Source organism: Copidosoma floridanum, unplaced genomic scaffold (genome assembly GCF_036245765.1).
Source record: "Copidosoma floridanum isolate Cflo_tuat_1 unplaced genomic scaffold, Cflo_Japanese_pri ptg000020l, whole genome shotgun sequence".
NCBI lineage: Eukaryota > Metazoa > Arthropoda > Insecta > Hymenoptera > Encyrtidae > Copidosoma > Copidosoma floridanum.
Genome location: NW_028321897.1, coordinates 16,025,394 through 16,051,097, shown reverse-complemented (window position 1 = coordinate 16,051,097; position 25,704 = coordinate 16,025,394). Strand labels below are relative to the sequence as shown.

Sequence of the window (25,704 nt, the reverse complement as noted above, 5' to 3'; positions counted from 1 at the left end):
TTCTGTCAAAATGACTCTACACCTATTAGTTATGGGACATGGTGAAACTTGCTTGCTGTGTGTTTCAACGTTAAGCTTCTTAATAAATTGTGCTACAATTTTTTGGGGGTTGTGGGTAATACAGATAATTTGCTAAAAATGTCTTTGATGCTCTAGCACTTGATCTACAAATTGTTTCACCAGATTAGTTCGAAGAATGTACTCACCTACTTCACAATGGTTACAGCACGTTGAAACTGACTAATGTTTGAAATTGACTCAAAAATTACAAGCCTGGTGCTTAAAAACATTTGTTACATTTATTAGAGCATATATAATCTTCTATGCACTAAATGATTTTATAACAAGGTAAATAGTAACTTTTTTTTTCACTCGCTTTTATTAAATTTGGGATCGGTTCAAAATGTTGTTAATTTTCTTAATGCATCAATCGTAGTATGTAACTTACGTTTCCGTATATATCTACAACCATAAATGTAGCATCGTACAATATTAAATGCTTGTGACCAAAATTTAGTAAAGAATATACAATAATGATGATTCCACGAGTGGCCAAAGATAATTAAAAATCATAAATTTCATTGCGACCGCATTTCATTTCCGGTACCCTGACCCTCGTTTCTCCTACTTAGTCATTAGCTGCTTTCTTTTTGCGTTGGTCCGTAATTGCGTCTCATAAGGTTTTAATATTTATGCAATCTACATGTCTGTACTTTTTTCCTTATAACGTAAGCATAGGCTACCGCGAAGACTCTTGGACGGCAGAGGTTGTCATAGTTTCCAATAGTTAACATAGATTTTTTCCTTACTATATCTCCGCTTAATCGTAGATAGCTACGGCCTTTAAATTGTTAATTTAAACGTTGTTTAAAATTTGCATAGCACTAAACAACAGTTCCCACAAATCTTTAATACTAAAATTGTGCACCAGTCAAAAGGACCACGATAAATGTCCGTCATTAAAACTTTTTGAAATAATTGTTACACAAATGAAATCGTTGGGTTTAACTTAACCTAAGAGCTGTCAATGCAAATTACTCATACTGTTTTCAAGCCAGGTCTATATATATTAACGTTTGCCGGTTATATTGACAAGCGGTCACGCACCTCTCGTCCCATATAGTTCAAGTGACGATAACGTTTAACAATTTTAGACTGAAGAATGAAGGGGAGACGCTTTATACCTTTGCACAAGAAACAAAAATTTGTAGTGACATGAACAAAAAATCAGTACAAGTAAAAATACTACTTTATTTTATGTAGCGTACTAGTATCACTACTGCTAATAGTGTTAATGCTGCTGCTGCTACTAGTACTACTATAGCTTCTGATACTGCGAGTACTGGTGGTAAAATCATTACTTTTTTCCTTAGTAAAAATAAAAAAAAAAAGAAAGAATTACAAAATAATGGAAATAAATAGAAAAATAAAAAAAATAAAATAAAGGAAACAAAAAAAAATGAAGAAAAAAATAATATAATTAAATATAAAAAAAAAAGAAATAATACATGAAAAAAAAAGGAATAAGAAATAAGGAAATTAAATATAATAAAATTAGCCAAGAAATGAAAACAAAAAAAAATATGAAGGGAATTAAAAAAACAAACTAGGAAGGATAAATTTCAGGAATGGGTCATGGGACCCACGGTAAGAACAAAGTTCTTTAAACATGACATGAGTATAAAAATCCAATTTCTCAGGTAACAAGGGGGTCGCTAGACCCACAGGAAGAACGAAGCTCTGTAAACGTTAGTACTGCATTCATGTTGCTTACTAAAACAAAAACTTTAAAAACGAATGAAAAAAAAAAGAAAAAAATAAGTAGTTTAGTACTCACGATGGTTGAACTTCGTGAGTACTGTATTTATGCACGACGTTCTGACGAAGTTCAACCATCGTGAGTACTAAACTATTTTTTTATTTTTTATTTTTTTGGCTTTTCAAGTTTTTGTTTAGTCAACTACATAAATGCTAACGTTTATAGAGCTTTGTTCTTTCCACGGGTCTGGCGACCCCCTTGTTACCTGAGAAATTGTGTTTTCATACTCATGTCATGTTTAAAGAACTTCGTTCTTACAGTGGATCCCATGACCCATTTATCGCCCCTGGTTTATTGTTTTAATTTTCTTTATATTTTAATCATTTCTTTAGTTTTTTGTTTTTATTTCTTGTTTAATTTTACTTAATTTAATTTTCTTTTTTTTCATTACTTTTTTTTTCATCTATTATTTCTTTTTTTCACACTTTATTTCGTTATTTTTTTTATTTTGTTGTACTTCTTTTTTTTTATTTTTTAAAATTTTTTTATTCATTTTCATTCTTTTGTATGTTCTTCATTTTTTTTTTCAAGATGTATTATTTACAATACAAATACATAATTTATCATGAATTGAATGTATTATCAGTGAATTCATATGAAAATGGAATATTGTAGTTACGAACCACACGATAAGTACAAGAAACCGAGTTTCTATAGTCGACAGTGCTCGTAGCAGAGTGGGTAAGGTACTGGATTCATGTGCAGGCGGTCGAGGGTTCAAATCTCTATATTAAAAAGTATTCTTTTTTTTTTTTTTTTTTCTTAGAATTGTAAGAGAAAAAAATTCAAATTTGAATAAAAATTATTGTGGAAAAGTAAAATTCAAATTTTTTTAAAAATTAATTGCTTGAGAGTGTGAGGGGAAATGGTGGGTAAAGGTGTGCAGAAGAGTAACACGGCACGGTTGGCAGATGTATATATATAGTAGGGAGAGGGGAAGTATGTAGAAAACGGTAGGTGAGGGGGACGGGGTAAGAGAAAAACTTGAGAGGAAGAGACTTCGGATAAACCACTTCCGTTTCAAAAAAAAAATCTGTCGGTTATAAAATTCTAACCCCCTGAGTACGCGACTTAAAGAACTTTGTTTTAAAAATTTTAAACATGATCATGAGATAAAAAATATGAGCAATTTTGTAACTTAACATTATCTCTTATGTCTTCATGTATAGTTTTGGTGACTCTGCTCGTCAACGGTTTTTGTTAATCCACTTAAAATTTACCAGGGTGACGATTAATTATTATTTAAAAAAAAAATATCGTATTCTCTATTTACCTTCTTTTCTCATTGCTGCATTAACGCATTGCATTTTTAGTTAATCTCCTAATGTATTGTCATGCATACATCTTAGTACTGTAACAAGTACTTGCATACAAGAAGAAAAAAAAGATAAGAAGCAATCTATACGGGTAAAAATAAAACAAAATTTGTAGTTTCATAGTATTGAATTTTTTGCCAGCTGGTCCTTATTGTCCACTCTTTGTTAGACTGATTTAGCAACTGTTTCAAAAATAACTGTGTTGTTAAAATGTCCTTAATAAAATGCATCATTTATCATTCTTATCTAAAAATATAGTACAAAAAAGTCCAACTTTTTTACTAACACATTCATCCATACACAGCCCCACAAAAAAAAAGTTTCAGACCTGGGGGTCTTACTAGGCTTACCGTATGTTTTTAAGGTCACATAGTCTAAATATTAGGTCTATATAGCTCTATCAGGTCTAGGATTAGCCATAACCTTAAAAAATAAGCCTTAAAATTCCTGAAAACATAAAATATGTAATATTAAAAAATTTTAACCCAGGTAAGCATGTATACTCATAACCCAATTACTTCTATATTTCATGAATACTAAAAATTCACAACCTATTAACACTAATACCTCAAAGCAGATTAACAACAGAGATTAGGGTCTCTAAGGCAAGGAATTATTGAAAAAAAATCTCTGACTTTAGCGTCTTACTAGGCATACTACATATTTGTGGGGTCGCTGAATCCGAATTTTAGGTTCATAAATCTCCATCGGCTTTAGATCTAGACATAACCTTAAAAAATAGCTCGAAAGCCCTGCTGAAGTATGCCAGCTCCCCAAGCAAACAAAAGCATTGCATGAAGGGCCTCAAAATCTAGAATGACCTTGTTTACTATTCATACGTAGATCCACGCAACATGTAGATGAAATTCTTCTTCGTGTGTTTGGTGTTCAGGGTACCTCCACGTGGTTGACGGTGGGCAACGGAGTTATTCCGTGATCCGGCAGAAACCCTGGATAACGGTGCCTAAGCCGCCATGGCCAACACACGAAATAAGATTATGATGCAGGGATTCGGTTACCCAGTGTTGTTGGCTGATCAGGGTGGGAAAGCGGGCCCACAGGCGTCGTCATCATGCTACCGCAGCTCTGCAATAGTTGGTGACTTGGCTATTGCAGATTATAATGCTACAAGAAAGAAGCAAAACAGACCGTCCGATACCCATTTGTGTGAAAGTAATCGGAATTGTTTTTGTTACATATGCAGAAAATTTGAAATTATTTCTATGCGGAAAGAGGTTGATGAAGATACAAGGAAATCATATAAGAAAGTATGCAGTTGGCCTATGGTTCAACATATTAAGTGGGTCCCAACCATTATATGTAATGCTTACTATATAATGTTGAACAGGTAAAAAAAATACAAAAATTCAGACTTTATAAAGTTTGTCATTCCTGCAGAATGGAATGAGCCTTCTTACAAAAAAGATTGTTATGTCTGTTTAAATTAAATAAAAGGTCTTACTTTAAAGACTAAGACAAAAATTATTAATACAACCGTTAACTCCTTGACCCTTTCTGTATTACGTGATAGAAATAAGCAAAAAGTAACGGAGTTATCGATTGTTGTTACAATGATTGAAATGGAAGATTTTAGTGATAAAAAAGCAGCATCACAGAAGATGACAGTGAAAGCAACAGTGAATACTCTTCTTCAATAAAAAATGCAGCCCCAACATTAGTTACACAACCAAAACTGAATGACCTTATTCGTAATTTAGGTCTGCCAAAAGATGGTGCAGAGTGCTTGGCTTCTTTCTTTAGGGAGAACAAACTTTTAGCGTCAGGTACCAAAGTTTCTGCATGTCAAAATGAAGATTTTTCTTTCCGCCAATTTTTTTCAACAGAAGATGATATCGTATTTTGTAAAAATGTAGAAGGACTCATCAATAAATTAAAACTGAATTGTTATAGAGCTGAAAACTAGAGACTTTGTATAGATTCCTTCAAAAGAAGTCTCAAGGCGGTATTACTTCAGAATACAACCATTTATCTCATATCCCTATCGCTCATTCAACTGTTATGTAAAAAAATTTATAATAATATACAAGTTCTTAAAAAAAATAATTTACGAGGATCATCGATGGCAAAAATGTAAGGATCTGAGAATCATTTTAATGTTACTTGGGCAGCAGTCAGGACTCACGAAGTACCCTTGTTATTCATGTTTATGAGATAGTAGAGATCGACAGAGACATTGAAAGATAAAAAAATGGCCAGTAAGAATGACATTATCACCTGGCTCATGTACTATTAACGATGATTCCCTCGTGGATCCATCAAAAATCCTTATTCCTCCACTCCATATTAAACTTGGTTTGATGAAGCAGTTCGTCAAAGCTCTGGATAAAAATGGCCAGTGCTTTCAGTATTTGCAACAAAATTTCATAAACATTAAGAGGCTAAAATAAAAGAGGAAGTGTTTGATGGACCTCAAATAAAAAAAATGTTCAAGGATAGTCTCCTTACTAGTGATAGGAATGCATTAGAAATAGCGGCATGGCTAAGTTTTCATTCAGTAGTCCAAAATTTTTTTAGAAACAAAAAGAGTACATCCTATAAAGTTATTCTTGCTGATTTAACAAGAAATTATAAAAAACTGGGCTAATTGATGAGCTTAAAGCTTCATTTCTTAGACTCCCATATAGATCAATTCCCTAATAACCTGGGCCATTTCAGTGAGGAACAGGGAGAACGTTTCCATCAAGATCTTAAAACAGTGGAAACTCCTTATCAGGGTCAATGGGATGTGAACATGTTGGCAGACTTCAGTTGAATGCTTAAGAGAAATGTGCAGTATAGCAAGAAACGTAAGGAGAGGCCCTTGTATCAATCATTCGAAGACAAGAAAGCACGTTATATCTCTAAGAAAGAAAATAGTTAGCCTTTTATGCCGTAGTAACTTCAATCATATCAAACAGACCTTTTTAGGGCTAAATAATTTACAAAATTCGATCGCGCAACTTCTTCGTAGTGTATATCGGGTAACGCTAATGCCAACGGTAAGCTTTTTTTCTCATCGAATATAAGCATGGGATAAGTTAACGTATGAATCACAAACAAGGTCATTCTAGATTTTAGGGCCCTTTATACGTTGCTTTTGTTTGCTTAGGGAGCTGGCATCCTTCAGAAGGGCTTTGGAGCTATTTTTTAAGGTTATGTCTATATCTAAAGCCGATGGAGATATATAAACCTCTAATTTGGATTCAGCGACTCCAAAAATATAAAGTATGCCTAGTAAGACCCTAAAGTCAGAAATTTTTTTTTTTTCAATGTTTTTCTTGCTTTAGAGATCCCAATCGTTAATGTTAATATGCTTTGAGGTATTGATGTTAATTGAGGTATATGGTTCGTAAACATTTGCAATACGTAACAAACAGTTAATTACACTCGTTGAATGAGTTTTAATAATACACTTCATAATGATTAGTATTATTAAAACGGAAGGAAAATTGTGTGGACTAGCAGTTCACAGAATACAATAGTCATGGCACGTCTGTACGACAAATGACATATCCACTAAAAATTGTCTTCTACAATTTTTATACTCAATAGACAAAGAATAAATGCAGATTTTGAATTTTATACAAAGAATTGCATGCTTTACATGTCAATTTTTACATTTATTATACAGGCCCATACGCGTGTGTAGGTAACTTGAGACTTCTAAAACGAGTTCTTTATCATACGATATTCATTAAAAAGAAGTAAATGACTTTTGCATGTGTTTGTATTTTGTTTAAGCGATTAAATGTCTTACTAGATGGAATTGTTCACCTTTACAAAAAAAGAGTCTCTTATTACTTCCATCCATGTATACTTAAGCAGTGTGTATTGTATAGTCGTGTGCAAGTCTGTGCCAGCGCACATATGTAACTTTAGATTTTTGAGTTTGATTATACGATAGTGAAAATAATTCAACGACGTCTGTTATTTCCATCAGTAGAGAAATACCTTACAATGTTAACGAGTACAGTAGTAACAGTAACAGTGAGAATACTTTCAAAGAATTAACCAATGCTAATTATGACTGTCAAACATGTGTACAAAAATTAATGTCAGTTATACACGAATATTCGGAAAAAATAAAAGTTAGACGTAGTGACAAGTGTGTATGGTGTAATAAAATTTTTTACAGGAAGAACAAAAAAGGTAAGCATGTGTAGGGATTCTATAAGAATCGTAATGGTTGGTTGTACCAAAACTTCCAATTAAAGTTAAATGAACATTAAAAGCTTGTCTATGGCTTAAACCACAGCTTTTAATCGTTACTATACGTAAAGGTGGGTACTTGATAGTTTTTTGTAGTACTTACCTATCATCTATTAAAAGGAATCTCTTATGTTTACTTTTTCTCTCACTCTGTCTTCATATGCTAAATTAGTAATTCAAGAATAAGCATATGCATGTATGCAAATTGGTTCAGATAATCTTAGCAGTGGTGAGAAAAGAAAGAGAATCTTTATACCCTCTCAGTGAGTGTACAGTGACACAGTGGCCTGTCAGCAAAGTCTCACCAATATAGGTAATGGGGGTTTATTGTGGCAGGCTACTGTGTCTCAATAAATACTTAGGCTTGTTAATTTTATAACAACAAGCCATAGATTTGCATTTAAGATGACTAATGGTCATTATTAACTGTTAAAAACATTGATTACAGTTAAGACTTTGCCAACCAGATGTCATCGTAGTCACTACGTTATCACGCGCCTCACTACTCTTAAATTATTTCCTTGAAGTGCTACTAATAACTTAAGCATCGGTATCCAGAAGGACTATCTTATAACGATTCAGGCCTTTTTAGCAGATGATGTACATTGACAGAAAATAAAAAATTCACCAGAAAAAAAAAACTATATGATAAAACTTACTGACAGCATCACAATCACCATTTAGCCCACACAAAAACCGGTGGGTGCAGAGCATTTACTGGACCATTTAAACAGAATAGCTTTAGAGAATAATTGTTCTGAAATAATTTGCTAAAAGATTTCTAAGTCTATCATTTCATGCTACAAATAACTAGTGGTGTGTAGAATTAAGTTCATTAAACTAATTCAATAAATTACTGATTAACTATTTGAACTTTTTTTTTACTTTCATTGCTTAGTTCAATGATGCATAAATTTACAGTTTGTTATCAAGGGAACTTTTGAAATGATGTATTCAATTTTGTTTAATGGACACTGTTACTATGTAAAGTTTGAAAATGTCAATAAAAGTTTCAGACGACATGATAACCAAATAGTTACCATAAAAGCACTCATAAATATCGGTATCACACGTCATGCCCTTGTCCCTTGCACTCATTTAGATATTTTCCTAATAAGAGAAATTTGCGAAGGAGTCCTTCCATTCTACGGTGAGAAGCCATTTCTGAACTCTAGCATACTTCTTTTACTGTATTTCATCCAATCTTCTATCATCTACTACACAGTGAATCTTTTCATGACACTCCGTATACTTGTCTGCTTCATTTAGTGAGAAGTGCAAACAGTTTTCCCACAGTTAAGTTTACCTCATTTTGAAAAAAACATTCCTTTCTCTTTTGTAAGTGCCAAAATTAATAATAATTTAGTTTATTATTAATGATTATTCTTAACTTTAGTGGAAATGCACATTAGTTGTTATAAATTAAATGTTTAAATTAAACCTTTATTAACGATGCACGGTACCATAAATAATACATTATAGCAAATTATATTTTTAGAGTTTATTTCAAAAGGAAAAGCTGTAATGATTGTTGTAAAATTTCACAAAACTCTTGTAAGCATACCACTTGTTCATTAAAAAAAAATCAGTTATTTTTGTTTTAAATGAAATTAAATTTGAGAATAACACAATGATTAAAAAAAACAAGAAACAGTTTTAACGGTGACTGACATTACCATAAAATTAATCTTTTGTATTAAGCTTGTTGATAAGCCAGTTAACGATTTTCGATTTTTTTTAGAGTATAGCTATTATTATTATAATAATATTGGTAAAATAGGGTCTTTATGAATTCAGGTTATTATTAAAAGTCCTTTTATTTTACAACTATAACCAAATCTTATCAGAGAAACTAAAATCCTTAATTTGTCTGGTCACAATTACTGGTCACAAATAATTGTCATTGTAGCTTTATGTGGGTTGTACAGCTACATATATACTGGGTTATAATTTTTGTCATACTTTTCATTAGTGTATTTGTATCACTATCAGTGGCTTCACATACTCTTCCTCCAAACTGTGTAATCATTACGTGTTGGACCCATTACGTGAGCTAAAGTAGGCACAAGGCACACAGGTATTACAAGGTGTAGCATATTGTTTTGCACCTATACTGGGTTTTTAAAAGACATTAAATGAAAAGTCTTACTATTTGAATAAAACATTTAAAAATAATTAAAAACAGTAATCTTGTTGCATGTTTTTAACGGTATAAATATTGAAATACCAATTTTCTGTCCTTCAAGTACCAGAGTTTTAAGAACCAAAATTTTGCGGTTATTGAGCTTAAGTCCTGGATTTTTTTACAAAATTATAAATCTGCATTCAATGCACATTCTTTGAGCTTTTAAATCATTAACGTAACAAATAGTGAAACCTTGTATTTAAGACGATCGTGCTTCATACAGCTTGAGTTTATTCCTACATTATTTATCATGTATTCGATACTATAATTAAATGTTTAAATAGTTATCGAATTTTAACATTGGGAACATGGGAGTTAAGAAAGTGATGATGCTAAGCTACATAGATAAAAAAAAATCATAATTTTTATCAAATAACAGTCTATCATGTCTTTCTCTCTAAGGCTAGTTTAATTATAATCCTACATGTACAAACTTTATTAAATATCTATCGATACATACATTTAACAATATTTACTCAGCAACTATTGTATGATAAGCTTAAAGTAATTTCTAGTTTTCTACCTATACATCCACTCAAAATAAAAAGCCTGTAAGCACTGTTTATTTTATTATTCTACTTAAAAAAGCTTCATGCAAATAAATTATAATTATATGCTACACATAAAAAGTGGAAGCTTGAATAGGATTTAAAATAATATTTCCTTATTCCTGTAAGGATGTTCCTACCTTTGAGAAAAATTATTCTTCGTGTTTCTATTGTTAAGCTTACGTAATAATATTTTAAAATTGTTTTTTTTTCCTACCAACATGAGGTCGAATTAAGTGGTGAAAATTAAAGTAATAAGCTCCTTTGTGTAACTAGTTCATAACATAATAATGTTATATTCTCCTTTATTTATTGACAAAAAAAAGATAAGAAGTTAGATTACAGTTTGTAGAACCAGAGGTATTAAAAGCATAATACTGGGTAAGTAGCTAATGGTCTTAAGTATGCAATACTTTATCTCTATGGTAGTAAATACTGTATTTATGACATCTTAAAGTGTTATTTTGCATTAACTGTGGACTATAAGTTCATATTTTGTGCACAGGATATAAACAAAAAACTGTTACTTATGAATCACGGATCTCTAGCTTAGTAGAAATAAGAGATACGGATCTATCAGGAAAAGAAGCTGTTGCTAGTAGAGTTATTAATCCAGGAGATGTCTTACTAGCTGATTACCCGATCGCATCATTCCTCGTACCACAGTTTTTTGAATCTCATTGTCAGTACTGTCTTAAAAGGTAAGCATAACTTAACGTCTTACGGCTCACTTAGATAAGATAACATAAAAGACAATTGGTTACATATACAAAAAAGAAAGTTAGCACATTCAAGCTGCTACAAAAAAATGATTTAACAAATAGTAATTATTTTTCGAATTTATCTTTATTTTACAGTTAAAAGAAGTTGTAATAACAATATGTATTACAGCTAGGATTAAAAAAAAAAACTACGTTATAGATAAAAGTAGTTGTTGCAAAGATAACAAATACTTTGGTTTCGTATAAAATGTTTTTACTTCAAATAATTAACCAATGATTATTTGACTATTGTTTTAATGGATGCTAGCTTTTTATTAAAAATAAAAATAAACTTCTTCTAAGTTATTAAACGCATTTCAATTGTTTACTTAGTAGATCAGCGTGAATTTTAGTTGCAAGCTGTTAAATAAAAAAATCTTCATGGCTTACCGTGAGAGCCCAAATATAACAGTTTGATTTGAAGTGCTCATCTTATGGATAACTCAAAATCTAACAATCTTCGTAGCCCAGTTACTGTACTACAATATTTCGAAAAGTTTGTTTCAGAAAGACAGTTAATGTGTAAAATAATAAAAACAGATACAATTTTCACATAAAAAAAAATTTAATTTCCAAATCTCAAAAATTGAAAGTGTTTAAGCTAATTCGAAAATGGCCTTATCTAAATTATGATAATTATTTCGGGAAAGAGAATGAAAATGTGTCAACACCAAAAGCTGAACTAGCAAATAAGAATGAAGATAGATGTATTTAAATTAATTTAAAAGCGGATGAGAAATGCGAGTAAAATTTGTTCGTGTGTAATTTGGATGCTAATAGTAATGCATAAACCCAAGTAAATAGTGTTTTTAAAGCAAAATCTCGTATCTCTAGAGAGTTTGGCTATAAGGGTATATGAATTAGCTGACAATTTATTGACTTAGCAGGAGTTTCTTTTACAGCATTTGCGCTTTTGTTAAAAGTGTTGACGAGTACCATTAATCAAAGCAGGTATTGGGTCCACCTTACCAGGACTTTTTTTATTCGTTAGCAAACGCCAAGGTAGAAAAGCAATCGACTTACAAATAACTGTCATATCTGGCTTACTGGATTAAATAGAACTAGGTGAAATTGCTTTGGTAGAAAAGAGATTTTCTGACACCAAGGCAAAGTTGAAGTACAAAAGAAGAAACATATTATAAGTAATACCTTTTTTTTAACAAAGTAATCATTTTAAGAAAAATGGAGTTAAAGAAACTTACCAAATTGTCAAAATTCGTATTCATATTGAAATGATAATGCAAAGGATTAAGACTCTGAAAGTTGTCGACAAATTAAATATTAAGATACTACTTTATTGTGACCATATGACTGTAGTGGGTTGTGTTTTAGTGATTTTAAGACTCTTAATAAATAATTATAACTAAAAGTCATAACAAGCAAATTTTTACCTACCATAATAGTAATACTAAATTAAGAACTACACTTTCTTAAATTAAGTTTTCGGTTTAATTTATTGTTAATGTGACACCACATGTTCTTTAATTCATGTTTTATACAGGACTTAATGACTATTCATTTACTTTAACTCTAGAAATAAGTTTGAATTATTACATTTAACAAGATAACTGCCTCTGGGAGACCAAACTAAAGTCACATTCTGTCAATCCTATAGTATAATTATGTATTTGACATTAAATGTTATACTTATGTAATTCATTTAAAAAAACAGCTGACTTGTATAAAAACTACTAAGTAACAGTAAATTCAAATAATGTATATTCTAATGTAGGTTTATTTTAGCAATATATTGGGCATTGAATTCTTTAAGTCTTAGTGATGCATTAATCAATGATCACAAGTCCACCTCAACTAGTACACAACCACAGAAGATGGTTGTACAAAAACTCCTACTTATTGGACATCTTGCTTAAACAATTTTCTTATACTCCTTTAATGCAACCTTTTAGTTTTTAATTTCATATTCAAAAGATTTCGGTTCAATACATTTTGCTGGATGGACTAACTCATAATCCAGACCATTACAGTATATAATTGTACAATGTTCATTTATATTCTCATACTTAAATATGCTTTTAAGTGAAAAATTAATGCCAAGTACATCGTCAAAAGAAAGATCATAAAACTCTACGTTTATCAGAACTTCAGTAGTAGGAAACGCATCAGTTATGACTAGTGTCTTTAAGTAAATACATTTTTCTAGTTTAGCATCACTTGGCTTACCCCATTCTTGCTTAAAAGTGGTCTTTAAACTGCTTTGATCAATGTTTACATGATAGATCAGAGCGCTTATATGCTCTTACTTTTGACTTACTCCACTTATACAATTACATGTTGCAAGCATTATTTTTCTACTTTTATTTAACTGTAAACTAAACACAGTAACTATCTGGTTAGGATCAGCAAATTTCTGAATTTTAACATGAATACCATTCACTTCTATTTGTATTTTTTACAGATGCTTAGTAACAGAGGTTCTTATTACGATACTGCACTTTAATACTTGGGTGTCTTTCAAACCATTTAATTCTTTTACTCTTCGTAATGCAGAGCTGCTAACATTTCGCCTTTCACAACTTTCTAAAGCTCAAATTTTTGTGAGTGCGATATTGAATCAAAATCTGTTCTAAATATCATTTCCATTACTTATTTTCTTGAAGTAATAATTTTGAGTTCAATTTAAACGTAACCATAAACAACAATTACAGGCATTTAAATAGTCCTTAAACTTTTTTATTCACTTAAGTAATCAAAACATCAGTTTGCATGATCACCAGTCTTCTACAGGTGGTACTATTCCAAAGTGTTGTACAAAACAAATACTGATCTTTAGTGTAATGGTTTTGAGCAACTATTAATCCTTTTCAATTTGAAATTTGTCACTAGTTAAGAGAGAATTAGCATATTTTGACATTGCTACAAATGAATGTATGCTAAAGGAGAAGTAGCGTTAGCTCAGTGGTAAGAGTGCTTGTTACTAGTACAATGCTTTTCTAGGGGCTGTGGGTTTGATTCCCAGTGAATGCAGATTTTTTTATGAAGTGTCTTCACCGGCAAAGGTTCCTATGCAACCCTGGCTGTTTCGGGACGTATTTTTCTGTGAAATTTTCCTTCAGAATAATTCGAGAGTTATTACCTGGCCTCACAGGTCTATGGGCCTTAGTTAATGCGAAACAGTGTTAGGAGGTAAGGATTAGCAGATCTGATGCACCAGGCAGCGATTACCGGCCTTCCGGTGAGGAGTGGTTTCTAAAACATGGTGTTTTTCTGGAGATGCTAATTAGCCCCAATCTGATACTTCGGCAGAAAGCGCCAGCTCAACTGGCAAGGCGTGGACGTCCTGAAATATTGAGTCCTCTCTCAAGAGAGGCTACATAGTGACCCGATTCACTATTTGTACAGAAAGTGTCAGCTTAACTGGCAAGGTGATTCACTAGAGATACTCGTAATTTGCATATAAATTAGGTATAACATCAGTAAAAATGTTGAAAAATGGGTGTGTCAATACACCCCCACACATAGGTGGTGAATAAATGGCCCTGGCGACTAGCCCAGTAGGCTGTTGTGGTAACTAGTAGTATTCATTAATATTGCATGCGGCACGTACCAGAAAGTTTAGCCCCTAACTTTCCATCTGCAGCACTACTTAATGGTAAAGCTTGAAGCCCTGCCCACTAAAAAAGGCACAGAGACATTAGTGCAAGGGCACAAAAATAACATTACAAAGGTTATTCCGCCGTCAAGAGGCGCTAGTTTACCCATGTAAGATTTTCAAAGAAGTATATCTATATTTTGAATAAGCATATTTAGATAAACTTCTTTGAAAATCTTACATGGGCACAGTGGCGCTGGCTGATGGTGGGATTTCCCTCATTGGTATGTACATCATGCACAGCGCAGTGTGCTTTACATTTTCACAGATATAGTTACACCAATTAATGTTATTCTTGTGCACATGTGTCACATATGCCTCTCTGCATTTTTCAGTTGATAGGGCTTATGGCCCGTGTTTCGTATTTCTACAACTGATCAGATAGTGCTTTTTCAGTGAGTTTTCACAAAATTCAATTTGGCCGTGTGTTTCGTATCCTAGTCCCTACCTCATACCTTGTTGCTGTATCCTGAAAACAACAACACTTTTTTTTTTTGGTGTACGATGTTTGTAGATTATAATCTTATTTCTTTTACCTCCGCAACTCTTTTTACACAGTTTTTTGAAGGTAATCTTTCACAGAAAAAAAAGTAAGTGTAGATTCTCATTTGTAGATCCTTATTATGTCAAGAAATGTAGAGTAAACGTGAAAAATTAAGAGAATGGTACAAAAGTATATATAAGTTGATCGTTATTCTATGGAAGCAGAAATAAGTATGTCAAGTTCGACCGTTTGCGCAGGCTCGTTAGATATACATCTATACTACGCATGTTACTTGTACAACAGCACTTTATAACAAACCAATTCACACAGATAGTTAAAAATAGATCACCCCCTATAGTGCCCACATAATGATACGGTCGGAAACTATGGAACCTCGTTAACCACAAATTTTTTGCAAGATAAGTTTCAAGATTTCTTGCAACGCGAAATTTACGCAAGTGCTTATGCAAACAATTATGCAGAAAATGATGCAATAAATCATGCAACTTTTAATGCAAAAATTTATGCAAGATTTTTTGCAAGAAAGCTTGCAAATTTTCTTGCATCGTTCCATGCATAAAAATTTTGGTAAGGAATTTTACAAACAGTATTAATTATAAAGTTTAAGATTCGCATTTACAATGTTTATTCAATTTAAAGTTAGTCTTAACTTTACTTACTTTTATGATCGATGGTTAGCCGCTGCTTGCACACTCACAGTCGTAAGATCTTACAAGGTTGACCGCAACGATGATCCTGAACCTGAATGAAAGTACTCGTGGCGATAACTATAATTTTCAGGTAAGTCTGCAGTGGTCTGGTTTGCTCAACACAAGCTTTTCTTACACAGTTTGGTCACTGATCTTAGTCTGACATTTGCTTTAAATACACGCTTTTAACACGTAGCTTGATCACCAAACTAAGTCTTACATCTGATCAAAGATGCAACAAAGCTCACTCTCCAACCTTTGTAATCACTTTGCAGCACTTAACGAAAAGCAAAAGGTGAATATTAATATGAGTGAGGAGTTTTTATACTCTTGCACTTAAGAAAGACGCATCAGCTTAAAGATCCGAACGATCAATCAGAGCTGAACCTAATTACTCTCGATTGACACGAGTACAGTCATAATGAAATTATTACGCAGTAATTAATAGTTTAAACTGCTTATCGTCTAGATCTTACTTTAAGTACAAGGTGCTGTCAAAATTGAGTATGATTCTTTTCGTAAACATACGCAGTAGAGAATATTGAAATTGTTGATTATCTACATTCTTGGATGTACTACTTTGAATTCATGTTGTAAGATGAGCGCTTTATAAGATTGTTAAAGGTTTCACGCGTAGTTTGAGTTTTGCAACGGGAGTCTATTTCAAAAGAAGTAAGTTGTATGTCACGCAATTGTATAAGTAGGTGTACCTATCAGTGTTTCAAGATCACTGAGCTTTGGTTTTTTATCATTTCAAACTCTGTGTCTCAAAGTCATGAATATTGAATATATGACATTGGATGTCACACTCCTCCCCTTAGCTGATTGCTGCCCTCGGCTATCATAAAAGCGAAGAACTTGAACCCATGTCAAGTACTCCAAATACAACATATTTATAATATATACATTCTTAGTAATATATAGTATTGAATTTTAAAAAAAGCATAAAAATTATATGTAGATATGAATCCATACAATGTATTTATTATACAATGTTTATTATAAATTATTATTTCTCGAGGTGTTGCTGTTGCAAGTCTTTTATGTTTAATTTAATAAAGGTAATGTTGTGCTATAGTTAAAATTGTTGAATGGCTTCCAAATTGGTAATAGTAGCTATATGGTCACGAGTTTTGCTGAGTTCAGTAAGAATGATGTTTGCACTTGACTGTATCGTGATTTATGAGTAAGGCGATTTGAAGTTGTTGGTCAGCTCTTTTTTTTTCTTCTCTTTAGTTAATACATAACGTCATATAGCTGTACGTCTATACTACAACTAGACTATATGATAAGGTTGATATATATCTGTTACCTGAAGCGAATTGTAACGTATTGGTCGCTGAGCGCGTTGATTAAAGTAATTGGGGAGTTTCCGGTTATCTTATTACTTGATTCTAGTTTTAATTGGTAGTGTAATGCAATAGGCGTGGATGCTTTGCATTTTACAAAGTATTCTAATGGCGTTGATGTTTTATGTGACATTTCTGTGAGATCCGTAATTCCTCATTAAAATGAAGAAGGAAAAGGTACTGCATTGTTGCTATCATGCTTTTATTATATGGTTCTTAGTCCTGTTATTTTTGATATCATTAGTAATAAATTTGGATGTTATTATTAATAAATAAAGAATATTTCTAACAATTAACTATTGTGGAAAAAATTTCAGTGTGAAAGCTAAGTAATCAAAATTTACTTATGTATGTCTTATCTACTGAAATCATTTCCTTACGAAATTGTTATGGTTTGATCTTGTTACTGATTAAATTTCTGATTAGTCATATATTATAAACTTATAAATAACCATACACTTATAATAAAGATTGTACTGAAGTAAAGATTGTTTATTAACTTTTTTGGCTTATCTTGTCTGTTTATTCCATAAAATCATATAATTATAACTTTTTATAAAGTAAAACGCAAGAGTAAAAAAAAACATTTTTTTTTCTTATGCATACTGGAATTAAGGTAAGTCCAGTTAGAAAAATCTTATTCATGACAAGACTTTACTTTATTTAATCGTTTGATAATTATTTTTCCGTCCTCTACTTGAAGAATTATGTAATTAATCTCTTTATTACATTAATGATTTAAGAATTCTGTTGTAGTATTTATCCAATTTTTCTTTTCGAGAATCTTTTATTGCGTAAACTATCATACCATTTTCTAAATTCTGGGGTCTAGGATGTTTATCATAATTTTTTTTTACTTTTATGGTTACATATAATAAGCTTACTATAAGCATTTAATGCATGTCTCTTGAACAACGAATCAAATTATTAAGATTTTTATTATAAGACTGTACTTGATTTCCAGTTGGATATGGATTTGATGGGTGGGGTTTTCTGCCGTATACTAATTTGTATGGTGTGAATCTGATAGCTGCATGCAGTAATGTATGGTATTTCTAGATAGGAAAAGATAACATTTGGTCCCACTCCTGTTAAGTTGTGGTTTTTGTTCTTGAAAAGCTTGCAAGCATGACTACTTTCTCACGATCTGTTGGATTAAGGATTGTAAGAAATAGTGTTCTTAAGGTTAAAACAAAAAAATTTAGCTAAATTTTTTCGTATATTATTTCAAAAACTTTTTCCATTATCACTGAGTACCATTTAAGACACTCCATACAATGCTATGAAGTGTCTTGCCAGAGCATCTGTGACTGTGACAGCTTAGATGTCGAGTATAGCTACTGCTACACAGTATTTTTAAAATAAACATTTTTTTATAGATTTTATTCATACCACTACACTTACCCTAAAGAGTGTTGAGGCATTTTATTAATTTTTGTTGTCTTACTTCGTTTAAAAAAAAGCACATTTGCTGAAGCAAACAGTTATTTTAATGTTTAGATACCAAAGTTCTTCATAGATTTCTTCGGGCATTAGTCCTCTGGATTAGTTCTTGGTTATTGTACCCTTTCAGGATATTCTTAATATTTCTATATCTTTGTTTTCCATTACTTTTGCTGAACCCGCTAAATACTAATGAAAATCTAAAAGTTATATTTTATCTATTTTTCTTTCTTTAACAACCAAGCATAATACTAATTTATTATTATAAGTGGTTGTTGTTACGTCGCCTACTTGTGATTGTGTTTTAAATCATCGTATTTTAAAATATAGCTGGAATCAACTAATAATTTATTGTTAGTAGAGTTAAGTGTCAAGTCAGCCAAAATAAACGTTGCAATGTTGTCTTCTGCATATGTTAAACTTTTTCGTGTTCAAAATGTTTAAAGGTAATTCATTTCTAGTCTTATTAAAGGTCTTATAATAGTGCTTTCCTTACAAATAAATTTGTCATCGCATTTAGCATTCTATTGCTGTTCTAACATTTTGAATGCTGCTGGAGAATGAGTTGATAGTATCAAGTTACTCTGTTTCTGGGCGTCATGTTGTTTTATAAATGTGTCTTGCTGCTTAGCACTTAAACGAAAAGGTGAATTAGGTAAACTTCCATATATTTTTCTTTCCTGTCTGGCTTCTTCATTATCTTCTTGTTTCAAAGAAGAAACGTTAGCTCTTTTTAATTTTTGAAATTGAATTCAGTTGACTCTGCTTTGCTTTGTTCTATTGTTCCTATTGTATTTAATAGTTCTGGAGGTATGCCATAATTCCAATATAGAGATAGGGCAGCAAAATTTGTATTTTGCAAGCTATAACTTAAAGGATATTGCTTATCATTACTTTTGTTGGAAGAGGATGTCAGCTTCAGATTTTGTTTTATTTTGGCTAACTATTTTATCTTCTGATACACTCAATAAGTCAGAGTAAAACCTACATCTTACTGATTTTTAAGGTACAGTTTCGATTTTTTTATTTATTAAAATTGGTTATTGTACTAATAGGTTAAATACTTCTTCTAAGTAACTTGCTGGGGTAAGAGTTTCTTGTTGTGACTCATTATCTGTTGTGGTTCAAGAGACTAGGAAGAAAAGATTTATCTCTTTGGGGTATCGGTGGTTGCTGGTTCTCTTCATCCTCTGATGTATCTGGAATTTCTGTAACATCAGAGTCTAAAGAAACCCTGGGTCTGTCAGGAGGAGGTAAACTTTGTTTTTCTTGAGCTCAGCGCTTCAGTAACCCTTGAGATAATGATGGTCCAGTGAGCTCTCCTTGCCCTCCTTCCATTCTGGGCGGTATAATCAAAGGAGAATTTTTAGAGTCTTTTTTCTTTCCTTTCCTTGCTTGCTTCACTGTAGTTATAGTTTCAAGCTTACTAAAACTTCAATTGTGTACATCACTGGTAGGGATTGCAGTCCAGAACAATTTTCGATCCGGCCAGATCCGGCCTTTTTAACGCCAATCCGATTGGATCCGACTGGATCCAGCCAGATTAGTCTGTATAGTAGATATTCCTATTTAAATATGTGTCACACATAATGTATGTCTTTAAGTGTGTTTTTTTTATGACTTTAGTAAAAGTAGTTGAAAAATTCAATATTCGGAATGAACAAATAAGATGTCTATTTTAGTATTAAAAAATTAAATTTTTATTTATTGATGTGTATATATATATATATATATATATATATATATATATATGTTAGTAAATTATTATCAGTCTTAATAACTTGTACAGTAAATAATACTAAGTACTTATTCATCCAAAATAAGGAAGGTAGCATATTATTACAGTTGCTCTTGATTTTGAAAAAACGATCTTAGGAAACAAATCGTATCAATTGTGTCATCTCCCAACCTGCTTCTTAACGGACTACATATATAACCAGCAGCCGAGAAGGCTTTTTTGGCTTCGACACTGGTTGGTTTAACCGTCATTATGTTGTTGTATAAAAGAGACAGGTACTTGCCTTGGACTTCCTCAATTTCATTCGAACTCATTTCTTTCTTTAGTGTTTTACTTTTAGATCATAAAATCTTTTTATCAGTTGTTATGCTGATTACATCAGTATCAAAGTCAATTCCAAAGCTTGTCAAGCGGTCTTCTACTAAACTGACAGAATGCTCCGCATTACAAGAGCCCCGTAAGGGCTCTACAATTTTTACATAATCTTGAGTAAATCGTCTATAATATGCTGTGTGTCCTAAAAACTCTAAAGATTTTTGTACAATTCGTTGGGGTTGGGAGATTTTAAGCTGCTTCAAGTTTCTTGGAATCGGGTGTTACTTCATGACCACCTATTTTATTTCCTACAAATGTTACTTAGGAGTTAAAAATTTGCATTCATCTAGGTGTAATTTTAAACTAGCAGCTGAAAATCTTTTAAATGATTTCCTTAATTTTATTACATATTCTTCTAAGATTTTGGCACATACTATAATGTAATCTAAAAATATAAATGGTTTTGTGCCTTGCAATCCCAATTATACAGAATTTATGAGTCTTTGGAATGTAGCTGGTGCATTGCATTATCTAAATGGCATACCTGTAAACTTGTTATGTTCGTACAGAGTACTAAAAGCTGTTTTATGGCGATCTTCTGGAAACACTTTAACTTGATAAAATCCATTAGCTAGACCAAAAACTTAAAAAAATTTTGACTTGCAAATTTGCTCTAATATCTCTGTAATGTTAGGCAGTTCGTAAGCATGAGAAATAAATTTAGCGTTTAATTTTATGTAATCTATTACGAGACGATGTCTACTTCCTCCGTTGGGTCCTGGTGTTTTTGGCACAATCCACAGCGGACTATTGTACGGGCTAGAACAATAGTTAATGGTTTCTCCTTGTAATAATTTATTAATCTAAATTTTAGTTTCTTTGCGTAGAGCAGGATTTCTGTGCTGTTTAGTAAAAACAGGTTTGTCGTCAGTTATCGGTTTATTATGCTGTACATACAATGTACGTGGAGCAGCATCACCTTCGATATAAAAAACATGTGAAAACTCTTTTACTATTCAGCAAAGTTGCTTATAACTTGTCTTATCATGAAAATACTGAAAAAATTTTTCGTTGTATGCTTAATTTTTTTTTCTGTTGTTTAATTAGAAACATTGTCACTAAGATCTCAGTCAAAAGAATTTTCTAAATTATCTAAAGCAAAAGGTACGAGATTTTTCGTCGGGACCTTGATGTCTACTGGCTTCTGTCTTGTTATTACAGCCATCGTGAAGCAGCAGCCTTTAATATATTTTACTGCTGCTTTGCCTTTAAATATACCAGGAGAAGTTTTTATCAAGCACGGGTATGCTTGCCTGCGGCTGTTAGTTTGCGTCACAAGAATTTCTATGGGAACTCTTAATTTAGCCAGTATTTTGTATACACAATTTTGACCAAAGGCAACTTCTGCAGGTTTTAAATGATGAGAAGTTAGTAGAGATTTTAAGTTTTCTTGATTTATCCTAACGTTACCCAAAATTTCGTAACAACTTTTTTTTTTACTTATATGTTTTGTCATTGTGCTAAGCTATTTAAGTCCACGTTTTTCGTCGCTTATTGTTGCAGTTCTTCCAACAAACGAAGTGGGACTTAAAGGTCTTTTATAGAGTATGAAGGCTCTTATGTCATAACAAAGCCTGGTCCGTCTTGCAGCTAGAAATAAATTTTCTAATATTTATGTCTCTCTGAGTGGTACATCTTGTGAAAAACAAAAGTTTTATCAAATATGTTAAATGACTGTTGCTTATGTTACGATATTATGAGAAGTTAATCCAATAAAGACACCTTTTGTATCAGTATTTATAATTGTATTTGGTAGTAATGAAGATATTTTTATAACATTGATTATCCGCTCCGATATCTATAATAAAAGTGTCTTCACTTTCATTACTGTGAAATTCTAAGTCTCACTGTCAGTGCACTGCTAATGTTTCTTGCGTTGAACATTCAGGCGATTGCAGAAACTGGTTCCTTAGTGAACGCTGATTCAGATCTTTGCTCGCTAAAGCATCTGGGCAACAAGCACCATTTTTTTTAAAGGAAGGCATGGTTTAGGAGAATTTGGTCTGAAATTTTACGGATTATTGAAAGAATTCGACCTCCAGCCAGACCTAGTGTTGTTTTGCAGCTCCCCCGATATTTTAACATTATTGCAAGTACAAGAGTAATTTTTAATTGCAGAAGAAGCCCAATTACGAAATTCAAAGTGCAGTGAGCTTGAGTGAAATGGGCAATTGAAATAAGCTAATAATTAATGCAAGTGATTGAATTTATCAACATTTTCCATATGTTACGAGATTGCCAAGGTAACTCGATTTTTTCAGTTAAAACTACGATTTTTAGAAAAATTGTCAGACTAAGCAACTGGAAAAAAGTGCCACCCTGATCAGGATTCAAACCTGGGACCTTTTTCTTGCCGGGAAAGTGTGATACCAATTTTGCCATTGAGGTTTGGGTGACACCTCTTCAAAATTGCTACATTTTATATTTTCAGCGATTTTTCCTTGATGGAAAAATGGGTAACGCACTTTATCAGCAAGTAAAAAGTTCCAGATTAGAATCCTGGTCAAGGTGGCACTTTTTTTTAAGTGTGACGTATGACAATTATTTTAAAAATCGTAGTTTAAACTAAAAAAATTGAGTTGCCGTGGCACTCTTGTAATGGATGGAAAATGTCAACAAATTTTATGACTTTATTAAAACTTAACCATTAATAAAATTACATTAACTTCTCATATTTTTATATAACAAATAATCAGGCTCGTACTGAAAAGTTGCTGAAAATATAAAATAAAGCAATTGAGAAGAGGAGTCGCCAAGGACTCGATGGCAAAATTGGAAACGCACTTTCCTGGCAAGAAAAGAGGTCCAGGTTTGAATCCTGGTCGAGGTGACACTTTTTTTCAATTGCTACGTTAAAAAATTTTTCTGCAGATCGTAGTTTCATCTTAAAAGATCGAGGTACCTTAGCAGTCTCGTTATGAATGTGAAATGTAGGTAGATTTATTTACTCACATTAAAACTTCCCCATTGATAAAATTAGATTAATTTTTGATATTCTTATAAACCAAGCTAGTAATTGGTTTTAGGATGTTGTTGGCTGTGTGGGGCCAAGATGTCGATAATTTTACCATGAGTTATTCAAAAGCTTATAATTAATTTTATAGATTGATTAATGGAGTCATTTCTATTTTGGGGAGCTGGGTGTGATCCTATGTTCTCGTCTGAACTAATCGTAGTGGAAAAAATTTTGTTTCATTACGATTGTAATAGTAAAACACGTTGCTATTGTATTTGTTAGGATCATTAAGTTCAACATAGCGTGTGTTAGCTTAATAAGGTTAATAATGTAAAAAATTTTCTTGTCTGCCCTGGTAATGAACTGATAAATTTTGTCTTGCTGTAGAGTCTAATTGCTCTGCAAGGTACATGAGTGAACTCTGATGGTACATGGTAGCGTGAGTGTTGGTGTGTAAAATTTTCTTAACTTATTCGGCTCCTAGAGCTACCTGTATAGTACTCGCAACTATTTTTGGTACGTTTGACATCATGTTGGCCTTGAACCCATGGGGTAGACCCCACACGAATGCTTTACGGCCGTCCACTTCTAGATATAACTTGGAATCAGGCTGCTGGTACTCAGAAATATTGTTGAAAGTGGCTTTTACTTTAGCAACTTTTACGCCTTGATTGATAAGTTGGCAGATTCTCTCTTGAAAATCGCGAATTGTCTTTTTCTATTTTATGTTAGAATTATTAATGTCGGTGATGTTTCGAGCATAAGTTTTAGAAAGAGCAAGGTGTGCCCTTAAATGGCTTGCAAGATCGTCTTATATTTTTATTGTTGATCAATCTAGAGAACTTCTTGCTTAACCCCTTAGCTTGGAATTAACTGTTCTTATAGATAGAGGTTCTTCTGCATTTGAGATAAGGGACCTACCATTTTCAACATCTTGCAAGAAAACTGTGAGTGGTGTATTCTTAAGGCAGCTTAATTTATACGTAAAGCTGTATTATTTAGGGCATTTTTACGTGATAATTTAAGTGATTTTAGTAATTTTTTTGGCTTTCCTTGCCCTATGGTATTGTTCGAAAAACTGTACCCTTGTAGCTACATCTGCTACGTTACCTATATCCTTGAAAGTCTGATCTATTTTTTAAGAAATGTTGAAAATAGATAACGCGAAACAATAAAGAAATTTAGAAAAACAGTTAAAACGACATGAAATGACAAAAAAAATAAAAAAAAGAATTTTGATTTGGTCAAAGCATACCCTTAGTCAAACAAGTAGCTGAGTTTCTCACAAATTTGTTACGTCTGAAGTTTAATAAATAAACGGTTGAACTGATAGATTCGTTTGACAAACAACCAAATTTAATTTTTATTCGTAAGAAACCAGCCGTCAGCCAAGAGGCCTTTGTTACTGCTTGAATTTATATGTCATGTAATGGAATGATAGCGTATCTTATTTGGCTTTTTATCTCACGTTCTTTAAAGGCCTTTGTCATACGCTGTCTGTTTCATTCTTCCTTGATATTAAATTTATTAATTAAGATATGAGTTATGTTTTAATCATTTAGAGTTTTAAATTTTAGAATGTTTTGATTAATTTAGTAACTAGGACATTTTAAAATAAAAAGGGTTAATGTGATCAACAACCAACTTATGTATTATCTAATTATGTAAAAAACTGAAAAAAGCCGGAAACAGTTGATTTTACAAATACAATAAGCTATAAAAATTTAGATTCTCATTTACAATGTTTTTAGAATTTATTTCTTGTTTCAACTTTACTTACTTCTATGAACGTTGGTTTGCACTGTTTGCGTGCACGCAGTCATAAAATCTTACAAGGTTGACAGTAGATAAACTAGGCTGATATGAGCACACGCTGAATCCAGCACACATCCCACTTCCTGTCCACGTGCGCGAGCGTACGCAGACAACCACGACTCTTCACGAAGCGCTAGAGTTTATACACAGCTACCTTCTCTGTGATTAGCCTGTAGGAAAGACTGTTATTTTGTATGCATGGATAAGAGTCCCAACCACACGCTCATATCGGTAAGGTATGACAAATAAGTACTACCTTCCCAAAGTAATACATGTACACATCTACATGTTCATCTACATACATAGATACATACTTACGTATAATGCGTGTATGTATATATTTTTATAAAGATTTTTAATCTAAAATGTACAATAGGTAGGTA

The 25,704-nt window shown here is 32.2% G+C and overlaps 1 protein-coding gene across 1 annotated transcript in view; it reads left to right on the top strand.

Moving 5' to 3' along the window:
• The first annotated feature begins 10,469 nt into the window (after window positions 1-10,469).
• The window catches only part of LOC106636872 (uncharacterized), a 204,740-nt gene continuing 189,505 nt past the window's right edge, over window positions 10,470-25,704 (top strand). The window contains exons 1-2 of the mRNA XM_023392246.2: window positions 10,470-10,479; window positions 10,583-10,778. Of these exons, the coding sequence (XP_023248014.2) occupies window positions 10,470-10,479; window positions 10,583-10,778 (206 nt within the window). The remainder of the gene's footprint in view (window positions 10,480-10,582; window positions 10,779-25,704) is intronic.